This window comes from Monodelphis domestica, chromosome 5, assembly GCF_027887165.1.
Source record: "Monodelphis domestica isolate mMonDom1 chromosome 5, mMonDom1.pri, whole genome shotgun sequence".
In the NCBI taxonomy this organism is placed as follows: Eukaryota; Metazoa; Chordata; class Mammalia; order Didelphimorphia; family Didelphidae; genus Monodelphis; species Monodelphis domestica.
In genome coordinates, this window is record NC_077231.1 from 96,078,874 (window position 1) to 96,094,111 (window position 15,238).

The 15,238-nt window shown below is 40.4% G+C and overlaps 1 protein-coding gene across 2 annotated transcripts in view; it reads right to left on the reverse strand.

Moving 5' to 3' along the window:
- LARGE1 (LARGE xylosyl- and glucuronyltransferase 1) overlaps nucleotides 1–15,238 on the reverse strand; it is a 612,082-nt gene that overhangs the window by 23,853 nt on the left and 572,991 nt on the right. For both annotated transcript variants that reach the window (XM_001366359.3, XM_056798822.1), the window contains one exon: nucleotides 6,798–6,961. In XM_001366359.3, the coding sequence (XP_001366396.1) occupies nucleotides 6,798–6,961 (164 nt within the window). The remainder of the gene's footprint in view (nucleotides 1–6,797; nucleotides 6,962–15,238) is intronic.

Consider the following 15,238-nt stretch of genomic DNA (forward strand, 5'->3'; position numbering starts at 1 on the left):
CTTTCCCCACTAAAACAAAAACATCTCATTTGATCACCTTTGCAACAACCCTGGGAGGTAAGTGGTGTTATCTCCATTTTAGAGTTGCAGAAACTGAGGCAGAGGTTAAGTGACTTGGGGTCACACAATAAATAATAATAATAGCTAACATTTATGTGGCACTTATGTACCAGGCACTGTACTAAACACTTCACAAATATATCTTGGGAGGCAGCGAGGTGGCTCAGGGTATTGACAGGCAGGTCTAGAAGATGGAACTAATACACAGAAATGATTCTAAGGTGGAAGGGATGGGTGAAAAATAAATAAATAAATGAAATTGGAGTTTTCTGAAAACAGAATGGGCTGCCTCACAATAGATGTTATCAGAGGATGGAAGATCAGATTTATTCAAACCCTTACCTTCTGCCAGGATCAAAATTCCAAAACGAAATAGTGGCAAGGGCCAGGCAATCAGGATTTAAGTGACTTGCCCAGGATCACATAGCTAGGAAGTTTCTGAGGTCAAATTTGAATCCAGATCCCGTTGTCTACAGGCCTGGCACTCTATCCACAGGGCTACCTAGGTGACCCAGATCATAGGTTTAGACTGGAATGGAACCTCTGAAGCCCTATAATGACTCCTTCATTTCCCAGATGAGAAATATATATCCCAGAGACATTAAAGGACTTGCCCTGAGAAACACAGCTAATACATATTAGAGACAGGATCTGAGCCCAGGACTTCCTATAGGTTATATCCCTCTATCCAGGACACCCAGCATCTATTCAGGCAACAGCATCTCTCTAAAAAGGGAGAGAAATTGAATAACTATAGTTTTTCCTGAGAGCTCCATTATTTATAGCTTTGTTTTCTAAAGGAGTCTTTAATAGGACCCCCCCCCCCCCCCCAACCCAAACCCTCCTTATCAAATGTCAGAGGGCTGCTTCCTCTCCTTCCACCAAATCACAGAGCTCTCATTCCTCATCAATCAGCGGAATGGGCATCCCTGGCAGTTGGGAGAGACTGACGTGCTTCACCTTTGCACCGTGCCAGGAGAAGGGCAGCCCCTCGGCGGTGGGATTCTGAAGGGAGCCCGGCGCAGGCTTGCCCGCCCACCAGCCTCCTTAATTCGTTGTGGCATCCACTCAGGGCCTGTTTTGCACTCAAAGGTTTACAAACACACAAGAAATGTTTCTTAAATTAAAAATCAATCGAACAGGCCCCAGTGAGTGCCTCACGTCATAATTGAATGTGTAGGAAGGAGTGGAGGAGGCTGGTTAAACGCCTGCCGTCTTCATTAGAAAGCATTACCGCTTGGTAATTTTTTATTATGTTCTGTTCTGCGTCTCATCGCTCTGAATTCCTCCGGCCCTCTATGGAATAGACCGGCCCATAATAGTTGTCAGAGAATATTAGGAGATGTCATGCATATGCCACATTCTGGCCGCATGGCTCCGGGGCCATTCTGCTCCTGGTAGCTTGCTGGGTCACGTGGTTTCCCGAGGACAACAGGAGGGATCTCTCCCCTTTGCTGACAGTTGCCCTGAGGGGACAGGGGGGCCGGGTCACGTCAGGGATCACCCCAGGAAAGGAAGGCAGGCGGGGAAACTGGCCGGGGGCGCTTCTGGCGATGCTCCCTTCCTGCTTCTCTCCCTTTTGCATAGCCAGAGAATACGGGGCGCGACCAGTGCCAGTCCCATTTCCTTTGGCCGCAGAGGTTTTAGGAAGAATTTTCCTTCCAACAGCCTTGTGAGACAAGGAATGCCAGGAAAACTGCAGAGCTGCGGGATATTAAGAGCAGAAGCGGCAGCGGATCCCAGCACCACACCTAAGCCCACTCCCCTTTTTTCCTTTTCCTTAAAGCCTTTCTCTTCTGTCTTAGAATTCATACTGACGGCCAGTTCCGAGGCAGAACATTAGATTTAGGCATCTGAGGTTCAGTGACTCATTCGAGGTCACAAACCTAGGAAGAACCTGAAGCTGGATTTGAACCCAGGATCGTCTGACTTCAGGCTTGGCTCTCTATCCCTATTGAACTAGACACCTGCCCCTAGACCCTACTTTTTGTTTTTTTAGCATTTTTATTTCTGAATGAAAGATTTCGGAAGCTTAGGGATACTCTTTCTAAATTAAAGCAATGGCTTAGAAGTGTAGGGGTTTCATTTTATTTTAGCCAAACAACTGGTATCCTGAAAAGATCTATTTTTAAAATAACGCATAAAAACTCCCTACTTAGGTGAGAAAAATTAATAAAGAAAATATTATACAGATAATTCAGGACTTGTCTTCTTTTCTTTCAAAACTAATTGCTTATTTAGAGTCTAGAATACGATTTTTCCCTAAAATATTATAAAGCATGTATGCCTAGACCCCACTTTTTATAGAGTAAGAAACTGGCACAGAGAGGTTAGTTTGCTCAGGGTCACACAGTATGTATCAATGGCAGAACTTGAATCAAGATATGCCTGACTCCAGTCCAATGTCTAATATTGAAAACAACAATAATAATAACATTTATGTAGCACTTACAATGTGTCAGGTATTGTGCTAATCACTTTGTAGCTATTATCTCTTGATTTTTCTAGGATCACAGCTAGCATCTGAGATCACATCTGAACCCAGGTCTTCTAGTCCCAAGCACCTTATTTTTGTTATCTAGCTGCCTAACAAAACCAATAATAATAACAGCTAGCATTTTTATAAGTGCTTTAAAGTGTGCAAAGTGCTTTACAAATACTGCTTCATTGATCCTTCACCATAACATTAGAAAGTGGTTACTATCTTACAAGAGAGAGAATTGAGGCAGAAAGGGGTAAAGGGATTTCCCTAGGCACACACTAGTAGAGTTTAAGGCTGAGTTTGAATTTAAGTCTTCCTGACTATAGGGTTGTGCTCAAACCAATGACCCACCTATCACAACATGCTATCTCTGAGCTCAATGAAGCTCATCTGCAACTTTCTCATTTTACACATGACAAAAAGAGATTCAGAAGAGAAAACTGATTTGGTGAGGATTTCAGAATGAGTGAGAGGCAAAAAAAAAAATGAATGAGAGGTCTAAAATGGAAGTCTCCTCACTCAGTTCTTTCCCAGTATACCAAACTACATCTTTAATTCCTTGCTTTATCTCTCTCTCTCTCTCTCTCTCTCTCTCTCTCTCTCTCTCTCTCTCTCTCTCTCTCTCATTCTCTCTCTCTCTCTCTCTCTCTCTCTCTCTCTCTCTCATTCTCTCTCTCTCTCTCTCTCTCTCTCTCTCTCTCTCTCTCCCTTTTTCTTTTTCTTTCCTTGCTTCCTTCCTTGCTTCCTTGCTTGCTTGCTTGCTTGCTTGCTTCCTTCCTTCCTTCCTTCCTTCCTTCCTTCCTTCCTTCCTTCCTTCTTTCCTTCCTTCCTTCCATCCATCCTTCCATCTATCTTTCTATCTATCTATCTATCTATCTATCTATCTATCTATCTATCTATCTATCTATCTATCCATGTGGAAGATGAGGCTTAGGCTAATGACTTGCCCAAGGATATACAGCCAGAATTTGAACTCGGTCCATTTGAAACCAAAGTCTTGACTCTTGGTACACTAACTTCCTGAGAGATAGATAAACCTATAAGAGATATATAGACCTTACTGTGAGGAAGATTGCCCTCTAGGGTTAGGGATAAGATGAATATAAATAATTCCAACAATGAGAATGTCTTGGCCACTTAAAAGCTAGTAAACGTCTTTAGATATATGATTTCACTGGAGTCGGGAGCAACTACCCTGGAAGGTAGCTATGGATAAGAAATATGGGGACTCAGAGAAATCAAGAGACATATCTGTGGTCACACAGCTAGTGTGTAGAATTTGAACTCAGTTTTTTCCAATTCCAAGTCCATCACTGTGCTATAATGATTCTCAACACGCTTATAGGTGAGTATAGTCTGTGGACTTTGGTGGAAAGAAGACTGCATTAAGAGTAAGGGGACTTAAGATGAACTTTCTCCCTTTATGATTTAATACCTGTGTGGCCATGAACAAATCCCTTATTTTTTCCCTGCCTCAAGTGTTTACTCAGGAAAGCAAAGTGAATTCTAGGCATCTAGGATGAATGTACTGTGAAGGTCCCTTTCACCTCAAAGGGAGAATGTATTATCATAGGAGGAAGTGAGATCCTGGGTCCTAGACATATTTAAAAGGAGGGTAGTTGGCTGTTTTGGGGAGACATTATTGAGCACCTTTTTAGGTATATTTGGACTAGGTGATCTCCAAGTATTATTGGTGCTTTGAGGGTCCATGATTCTAAATTGAGTTTCCCAAGATGGTGCAGTGAAGTGAGCATAATTGGGATTAAAACCTAGTTTTCTAACTCTTAGTGAAGGAGTTTACTGTCCTGTCCCCCCAACTAAAACAAGCTTATCAGTTGATAGGATCATAGATCCCAAACTGTAAGGGAATTTAGAGGTATTTTAAGTCAATATCCTCATTTTATAGAAAGGGAAACTGAGGCACAGGAAGGGTAAGTGCTTTGTTCCACATTGCTGAGACTATATGTCTCACAGGTGGGATTTGAGCCTCACTCATCTGATAACAGGGTCAGTGGTCTTTCCATCGTGCCGTGGCTTCTACTTTAACCTCAGAGGAGAAGGCTGGCTTGAGAAACAATAAAAAGCATATGGGCTGCTCAATTTTAAGTCCATGTTTGCAAGATTTCTCTGCTGTGTCTATCACTGGATATTCTGGGTCCTACACTAAGAAGTTAACTGCGAAACTAGCAAAACAACATTGATCAAAAAACAATCCCACAAATGAAGGATGACAACAAAGAACTGAATTTCTCCTCTGTGTTTTTGGATGAGCATGTTAGTCACCAAAAACTCCTGGGACATGACAGAAAAGCTACTGTCCCATCATGCCATGTTTGTGCCAACATGCTTTGATGGGAAGGGCTTTCAATTATCCTTCTTTTTCTCTCTTTTTTTGTTATAAATATGTAGTAAATATCTGATAATAAATATGCTTATCCAAGAGAAAGAAGTTCTCACATTAGCTAAGCTCTGTTAATCTTTATTTTCCCCAAGCAGATCATCAACCTCTAGTTTTAATCTCATAGTTTCACTCCTGTGTGTGTGTGTGTGTGTAAGTATGAGAGAGAAATGTCAGGGTCCTAAGGTCTCTGGCTGCCAGGTTCTCATGACTATAATCTAGGCAAGAGTGAAGATCAGAAAGTACTCTAAAGGGGTTGTCAAGGACACAATCATCGCTGATATTTTGGATAGAGTCAACTCTGTAGTGTCTGCTCTTTCTATGATCTTCAGAACTTGTAGCATATACTATTGCTTGAGAAACACCTGATATGAGAGAGCAGAGGTGCAGACCCATTGGAAAGGCCTCATAGGTCATCAGTTTCCCCAGAGGCCCATTTCTTTGCCACTATGAACTTTCATTTGTTTCACTCTCCTGCTCTGCAAAACACCTACCCCTATTGCCCAGATAGAGTGGATTAGGTCAGACACTAGCCCAAAGATGCAGAATCATCTTGCTTTTAGTAGTTGAACCCTCCCCCCTTCTGATTGGTTAATAGCCCTAACATGCATCTAAACCATGTACCACCATGCTTCATTTTACTCTCTTACCATCTTCTTACTATCACCTTGGTGCCCAGACCACTAGATTGTTCCCTATGGCACTTAACACTTTTATTTCTGGGATTCCCACAACGGATCAGGGCCATTTACAATTCTAGTTGGCTCTAATCATGCTTCATTTGCTTCCCAGGCATCTTCTGCCACATCCCTTTTGGCTTTACTCTGCTCTCCAGTTCTGAAACCATAATCGAATCAATACTGTAATTGCTTCTTAAAAAACCGTGCCCATCTAGCCATTCCCCACCCTTATAGTTTTCCAAACCAAAGTACCCTTACCTGGTTGACTGGTCTACCATATATGTTCACTCCTCTATTTCTTCCTTCCCCATTAGAATAGCTCCCAGAAGGCAGGAGCTGTCTTTGTTTTTGTATTGTATTGCCAATGACTTAGCACCAGTGCTTGGAAGGGATTACATGCTTAATAAATTCTTTTTTTTAAATAAAAAAATAAACTATTATTTTCATTATTCAAACCATCCACGATCTGATCAGAGTTTGTCTTTTCCAATATTATCCTTACTCTTTTTCATATACTCTAAGATCTATCCACACTGGACGGTTCACTGTTTCCCAGGAACATTCTAAACATTGTTTCTTTGAACGCACTACTACCTTTCTTTGGAATGCCATCCTTACTGTTTCCAACTATTGAAATATTTCCCATCCTTCAAGGAATAAGTTGAATAAATTCTTAATAAAGTACATTAAAAAATAAACATATATATTTAAGTATATGAAATAAATGTACTGAATGTATATCCATCCTTTTATCCATCCTTCTATCCACTCATCCATCATTCCATCCTTGCGTCTATCCATCCATTCATCCATCCCTCCTTCCTTACCAAAACACTTGTTGTTTATGGGCTCTCAAAGATCACTCTGCTCTATACCTGATTGTTCATGCAAAAAGCAAGTCATGTGATTTTGTGAATGTTTTGATTATTTCACAGATTATAGATCTAGAGATAGAAGGGATGTTATCATATATTAGAGACCATCTAGTCCCAATCCCTTATTTTACAGACATAAATAACTGAGGCCCCAAAGTAGTACTGCAATCAAGGGTACTAGAGGAGATTTGAACCCACATTCTCCACCTCTGTGTCTAGCACTCTTTCTACTGCACCCTCGTCTCTTTGAAGTTAGGTTTAAGAAGGGGAGTGGTGGGTGAGGGGGAAGGTTCCTTCCATACCTGTCCATTGAGAGCTGAGCCACAAGGGTGACATCGGTGTTGTCTGAGGTGGGTTCATATTCATAGTGCAGGAAGTAGAGGTGTGTGCGATGGACTGTGAAGCGTTCTCTCCGAAACTCATAGCACAGGTCGTCCTCATCCAGCTCGGAAAGTTGCTTCTGGAGCTGCAAAAATCACAGGGAATGAAATTTGGGGGAAACTGAGAAGAACACTCTAGGGCCCACGAGCCTGATGTCCAGCTTTCACATTGGTTCATGGGGTTGCTTGCCTGCCTGTTTTCTGAAGGCAGGAAAGAAATTCTCTCCTTTATAGTAATAGGCAGAAGAAGGTAAGATTCCTCTATTTGTGGGTTGGCAGGCTTTAGGCAGCTTCTAGTCCAACATCCACATTTATGAGGTTTTATAGGTTTGAGATTATGGGGGTAAGACCCAGGAAGGCAAGATTTGAATCTGGGTCTTTTCACTCAAAAGCTAAAGCTTTTCTCACTGGGTTAATCTGGCCTATGTGGGAAATGAATGAAGATAAGGAAAACAGAGTGGAATTAGTTTCTAAGAACCAGGGGAGTGATTTTAGAACATATAATTACAAACTCCTACTTAAAAAAGACTTTTACTTAATCAAAAATTACCTACTCTTATTTCCTTGATTTTTTCATTCTCTCAGGAGGCTGAGATTGATCAAAGGAACATGGAATCATAAATCTAGAACTAGCGAGTACCTGCAAGGCCATATAGTTTAGATTTTTTAATTTTACAGATGAAGAAACAAGCCCAGGGAAAGGACCTGACCTATCCAAGGTCACACATGTTATCAATAAGAGTCAGGGTTTGAAACCACATTCATTAATGGACTCCACACAACCCCAATGCACTCCATTTTCAACTTAATTAATTGAATTAAATTCACTAAACAATAACACCTATTGGGTGCAAAAGCATATGTTAGATAACAGTTATGAAAAACAAACAAAAACAAACATCTCTTGTTTTTACATTTGACTGGGGAAGATTGTGTATATATATATATTATAAATTACATATTATACATATAATATATTTCTCTTATAAAAGGTATTTTTTAAGGAGTGAGAACACTAAAGCCTGTGGAGAGAAGCGATAAGGAAGGGCCTCATCCTGGAGGGGGCATCTAAGATGAACCTTGCAGAATCTCGAGATTTCACAAAAGCTAAAATGAGTAGGGAGGGCATTCCAGGCACAAGGAAAGGAGGTAAGACGTGTAATGCCCTGTAGAGGAAATGGCAAGTGGGCTGGTTTGCCCAGAATATGGACTTTATGTGTATGTGGAGAGGGGAAGTGGGTGGGAAGGAGAAGTACTGTGAAACAAGTCTGAGAAAGCAGACTTGAACATTCTCCATTCCTCCCAAATCCACCATCTTCATTATTTCCCATTTTTGAGTCCTCAGGATGCGACAAGATTATGTTTATTTAACTCTCCTACGATAATAGCAATGATAACAAAATAAAGGCAAATGATGGTTCCACAGCCTCAGTTTCCCCACCTCTCATTCCATCAGCAAATATTTGTTAAGTACCTAGTAGATGCCAGGCACTGTGCTAAGTGCTGTAAAATGGGGCTGAGCATCCTTATGACAAACATGTCCTTTATAGTCAAGGAAAGTAAGGTCCTGAGACACACAGCGGGTCAGTAACAAAGGTGGGGTTGAGACCCAGGGCCTCTGACCCCAAAGTCCAAGCCCCCAAGCTAGACTGGGTATTTCAAGGCAACCTGAAATGGCCTTCCACTGTATTAAAGTCCTATGAATTTCGGTATTAGAGCTGAAAAAACAAAGCTGACACTTCAAATCAGAATTTTTTTTTTGTGGTGTTAGTGTGTGACAGAAGTGAAAAATTACAGTAATAAGAAAATGGTTTGAACTTGTTTCTTCACACATCATAATTAGACTATAAAACAAAACATTGAAGACTGAAAAATTAAGTCAGGTAGTAACCAGAAATGCTGAACTTTGGACTTCCTTAGTGTAAACTTATTCCCTTATTTAATAGGTGAGAAATCTAAAAGTCAGAAAATGACTTGCCCAAGGTCACTTAGGCTGATGGCAGAAAAAGGCAGTGATATATTTGTGTGTGTACATATATAAATATATATATGTCTATAACCATATACACATATACATTTATATATATGTATATATATATTTTAAAACTCCTCTTTTCCCTCAGTTTTCCCATATGTAAACAGTTTATCTTCTAACAACCCCATGCTTCCCAGTATGCTGAATATCTGTCGCAAAATTAGGCAGAATAATGGAGAGAGAACAAGCCTTAGAGTCACAAGCCCCAAGTTCAAATCCTGACTCTGCCACATTGGGAGCTCAGCAAAGTGACTCCCTTTCCCTGTGCCTCAGTCTCTTAATCTGTAAAATTAGGTGGTTGGACCAGATGTTCTCTAAGTTTCCTTTTAGCTATAAAGCTAAAGATCCTATGAACATTTACTTCTTTCATTCCAACTTCCACTGCATTTTAACAGCCACTGCCCAAATTAAATGAGGAGGTTTGACAAAGTGAACCCTAAACTTCTCCCCAGCTCTATGATTTTATGGCTTGGCAGCTAGGGGGTACAGTGGATAGAACTCAGACCCTGGAGTGTGAAAGACTTATCTTCTTGAGTTCAAATCTGGCCTTAGATTATAACTATGACCCTGGGTAAGTCACTTCACCCTATGTGCTAATCTGAAAAACAATCTAGAAAAGGAAATGGTGAACCATTCTGGTCATCTTTGCCAAGTAAACTCCACATGACCTCATGAAGAATCAGACAACAACCCCCGGGGCAAGTCTCCTAGCTTTTTGGGATTTCATTTTCCTCATCAATAAAAAGGGGATGGTGGATTTGATGGCCACCTTGACATCTATGAACCAGTTATCCCAAGGAACTGTGGCAAGACTTCAGGTTGAAAAGATGGGTTCTCTGGCTTGGGCTCAAAGGAAGGTGCCAGATACTGACCCTCTCACTCCACAAGTTACTGAAGGCTCCCTACCTGGGAAAGTGACAGAAATCAAGAATCTCTTTTGGTCCCATGAGAGCAGTAGAAGTCACGAGCTGTATGTTTCCAAGGTCTGAGGATGGTTTCTTGGCATAGATGGGAATCTGGGCCTCCAAACCTTCCCCAAATCTCCCCAAGGAAATCAAAATGGGTTGCCTGTGAACCATAATCTCTTCTCCCAAGAGGAAATAGCCAATTTAGATTAGCTTTTTTTCCCCTTGGCTTGTGCATCTCCCCCCTCCACCTCCTCCATGCAAAAGAGCAGAAGCAATTATGTACCATGTTTCAGATTAAACATCTGCAATGTTCCTTGCAAAAGAACGAGCTCTTTCTGCTTTGTTGGGGAAGCATGCTGGCACAGAAATGTTTTCATAGGAAAAGGACGAAAAGCCGCTCATGTGTTTGCATGGGAACATCTTCGAAGATAGGCTGACATGGAGAAAAGGAGTTTTTCTGAGCTTAAGATGGGAGATGGGAGGTGGGGGGGCGGTCCAACCACTGGAAATTTGGATTAATGCCCATTTTAGGGATCACTTTCTTCAGGAAACCTTGAAGATAAAAGGGAACTCTCCTTCCTTGAATGTATCATACCCTTCTAGCTTCACCATTGATTGATCACATTCTCTCTCTCTCTCTCTCTCTCTCTCTCTCTCTCTCTCTCTCTCTCTCTCTCTCTCTCTCTCTCTGTCTCTCTGTCTCTCTGTCTGTCTCTGCCTCTCTCTGTCTGTCTGTCTGTCTCTGTCTGTCTGTCTCTGTCTGTTTCTGCCTCTCTCTGCCTCTCTCTCTCTCTCTCTCTCTCTCTCTCTCTCTCTCTCTCTCTCTCTCTCTCTCTCTCTCTCTCTCACTATCTTCACTGCTGTGGTGACAGCATCCTCAAAGTCCTAGCTGGCCGTATCAGCTTCTAATCTCCCCTTTCTAGGTCATTTTCCATTCAGTTGCTAAATTCATCTTCCCAAAGCCCAAGTCAATCAATCCATCCACAACCATCCATTTGATGGTTACCATATTCTGAGGGCTCTGCTGGGGGCACAAAGACAAAAAGAAAACAACCTCTGCCTTCAATGAACTTTCATTCTATTGGAGGAGGTGTCACTCTAACAATCACCAAACACCTATCTCTTCATCAATTAATCAGTAAACATATATTATGTATCGATTATGTGTCAGGCACCAGTTATTGAGGTAAATGCTGGGGAAACAGACAGAAAAAAAGAAACTACTATTATAAGAGAAAGAGAATAAATATTTATATTATATAGCATCTACTACATACCAGGCACTTTGCTAAGTACTTTTCTTTTTTTTTTAATATTTAATTAAAATTTAATGTTAACTCCAATTGTTTTTTTTTTATTTTTAAACATTATTTTATTTGGTCGTTTTCATACATTATTCACTGGAAACAAAGATCATTTTCTTTTCCTCCCCCCCCCCCCCCCCCCCCCCGCCTTTCCCTCTCCCATAGCAGATGTATGATTCCACTGGTTATCACATGTGTTCTTGACTCGAACCCATTTCCCTGTTGTTGGAATTTGCATTAGAGTGTTCATTTAGAGTCTCTCCTCAGTCTTATCTCCTCCAACCCTGTAGTCAAGCAGTTGCTTTTCATCGGTGTTTTTACTCCCACAGTTTATCCTCTGCTTCTGGGTAGTATTTTTTAGATCCCTGCAGATTGTTCAGGGAAATTGCATTGATACTAATGGAGAAGTCCATCACCTTCGATTGTACCACAGTGTATCAGTCTCTGTGTACAATGTTTTCCTGGTTCTGCTCCTTTCGCTCTGCTCTGCATCACTTCCTGGAGGTTGTTCCAGTCTCCATGGAATTCCTCCACTTTATTATTCCTTTTAGCACAATAGTATTCCATCACCAACATATACCACAATTTGTTCAGCCATTCCCCAATTGAAGGGAATCCCCTCATTTTCCAATTTTTGGCCACCACAAAGAGCACAGCTATGAATATTTTTGTACAAGTCTTTTTGTCCATTATCTCTTTGGGGTACAAGCCCAGCAGTGCTATGGCTGGATCAAAGGGCAGACATTCTTTTATCGCCCTTTGGGCATAGTTCCAGATTGCCCTCCAGAATGGTTGGATCAATTCACAACTCCACCAGCAATGAATTAATGTCCCCACTTTGCCACATCCCCTCCAGCATTCATTACTTTCCATAGCTGTCATGTTAGCCAATCTGCTAGGTGTGAGGTGATACCTCAGAGTTGTTTTGATTTGCATCTCTCTGATTATAAGAGATTTAGAGCACTTTTTCATGTGCTTATTAATAGTTTTGATTTCTTTGGCTGCGAACTGCCTGTTCATGTCCCTTGCCTATTTGTCAATTGGAGAATGGCTTGATTTTTTGTACAATTGATTTAGTTCTTTATAAATTTGAGTAATTAAACCTTTGTCAGAGGTTTTTATGAAGATTGCTTCCCAATTTGTTGCTACCCTTCTGATTTTGGTTACATTGGTTTTGTTTGTACAAAAATTTTTTAATTTGATGTAATCCAGATTATTTATTTTGCATTTTGTAACTCTTTCTAATTCTTGCTTGGTTTTGAAGTCTTTCCCTTCCCAAAGGTCTGACATGTATACTATTCTGTGTTCGCCTAATTTTCTTATAGTTTCCTTCTTTATGTTCAAGTCATTCACCCATTTTGAATTTATCTTGGTGTAGGGTATGAGGTGTTGATCTAAGCCTAATCTTTCCCACACTGTCCTCCAATTTTCCCAGCAGTTTTTATGAAATAGTGGATTTTTGTCCCAAAAGCTGGGGTCTTTGGATTTGTCATATACTGTCTTGCTGAGGTTGCTTGCCCCCAGTCTATTCCACTGATCCTCCTTTCTGTCTCTTAGCCAGTACCAAATTGTTTTGATGACTGCTGCTTTGTAATATAGTCTGAGATCTGGGACTGCAAGACCCCCTTCCTTTGTATTTTTTTTCATTATTTCCCTGGATATCCTTGATCTTTTGTTCTTCCAAATGAATTTTGTTATGGTTTTTTCTAAATCAGTAAAAAAAATTTTTGGAAGTTCCATGGGTATGGCACTAAATAGATAGATGAGTTTGGGTAGGATGGTCATTTTTATTATATTGGCTCGTCCTACCCATGAGCAGTTAATGTTCTTCCAATTGTTCAAGTCTAGTTTTAGTTGTGTGGAAAGTGTTTTGTAGTTGTGCTCATATAGATCCTGTGTTTGTCTCGGGAGATAGATTCCTAAGTATTTTATTTTGTCTAAGGTAATTTTGAATGGGATTTCTCTTTCTAGTTCTTGCTGCTGAGCTGTGTTGGAATTATATAGAAATGCTGATGACTTATGTGGGTTTATTTTGTATCCTGCAACTTTGCTAAAGTTGTTGATTATTTCGATTAGCTTTTTGGTTGAATCTCTAGGATTCTTTAAGTAGACCATCATGTCATCTGCAAAGAGCGATAATTTGGTCTCCTCCTTGCCTATTTTAATGCCTTCAATTTCTTTTTCTTCTCTAATTGCTACTGCTAGTGTTTCTAATACAAAGTCAAATAATAGAGGTGATAATGGGCATCCTTGTTTCACTCCTGATCTTATTGGGAATGGATTTAGTTTATCCCCATTGCAGATGATATTAGCTGATGGTTTTAGACATATGCTGGTTATTATTTTTAGGAACGACCCTTCTATTCCTATGCTTTCTAGTGTTTTTAATAGGAATGGGTGTTGTATTTTATCAAAGGCTTTTTCTGTATCTATTGAGATAATCATGTGGTTCTTGTTGGTTTGCTTGTTGATGTGGTCAATTATGTGGATAGTTTTCCTAATGTTGAACCAGCCCTGCATCCCTGGTATAAATCCTACTTGATCATGGTGGATGACCCTTCTAATCACTTGCTGGAGTCTTTTTGCTAGTATCCTATTTAAGATTTTTGCATCTATATTCATTAGGGAGATTGGCCTATAGTTTTCTTTCTCTGTTTTTCTAAGTACTTTTTAAAAAACAAATATTATCTCAATGTGTATTACATTCTAAAGTCTAATCATCTACTTCTCCTACTCAGGAATCTTCAATGAGTCTCAATTGCTTCTGGAACAAAATACTTCAATCTGGCAATAAAACAACAACAACAAAAACAAACCACAAATCTTCAGTTGGAGCAATACCTGCAAAACAACATACAAGTAATGTCCAGAAATGTCAAATATTTCCAAAAAAGTAAAAAATAGAAAGAGTGAAAAAATGAAACAAACTCTCCTGTCTCTGAAGACATGTCCACACTACACTCTGTAAACCTTAAAGCCCATTAGAAATATGAAATATGCCTCTTATTATAGCATTTGTCCTTTCCAATTATGACCATGAGTTCTCTGGTTTCATGGCTAGGATGAAAACCATGCCCTACTCCCTGGGCTAGCAGATATCTGACAGTTCCTTTTCTGGTTATTTTGACGATGTGATCTCAAGAATCTTGATCCTTCAAAGCTCTGTCCTTTTCTCCCTGGGTCCCAGTGATTTCTCTAAGAAAACATGGGGCCCTGAGGCTAGTGCTTCCATTAACAGTTCCTGAATGCCAAATGACTCAGGGACAGCAGTGAGCAGAGGGCACATGACGGCAAGGGACAAAAACAAAAGACGGATTTCTCGGGAGATCAAATGCATTTGCTAAATTACTTCTTTGGGCAGCCAGCTGTGGCCCAAGGAGATTTCAACTCAAGGGGAAATGGCCTTCTAAGCGGTTTGTTTTCATTCTCTCATCTTAAAAAAAAGCTTGACCTAGATTTACCTAGGGCTTTGGGATGGGTGGGATATTTGGTGTTTCTTCACACTGAAGGGCTGATTTTCTCTTCCTCAGAAAATGGTTAACCCTCTAGATTTGGTCAGGAGATTCTGGGATCAAGTCTGGCCTCAGTTTTATGACTCTGGGCAAGTTTGCTTGTTTGTTTGTTTGTTTACCCCTTAGAGCCTTAGCTTCAATCTATAAAATGATCATGTTAAGACCTAGATTTTCAGGGTCTCTTCCACCTTTAAATCTCTAATGATTTGAGGGTGGGCTCAGGGACTTCTTCCTTCATAAAATCTTTCCTGATTTTCTTCAGCTAGAGGTGATAGATTCTTTATCTGATTTCATGACACTTTATACTCCTCTCTCTGTACCTGCCATATTGTAATTTGCAATAGGATGATCTATTTAGAAAAAGAAGGGATTTTTGAGGTCACCTTATTCAATCTCTTTTCTTTCTCTCTCTGTCTCTCTGTCTCTGTCTCTGTCTCTGTCTCTCTCTGCCTCTCTCTCTGTCTCTCTCTCTTTCTCCCCTTACTGCATTGAAATCGATACTAGCATCAGTTCCATGGCAGAAGAGTGGTAAGGGGTAGGCTATTGAGATTAAGTGACTTGTTCCGGGTCACAAAACAATTTCCTTTTTCTAACAGAAGTGGAA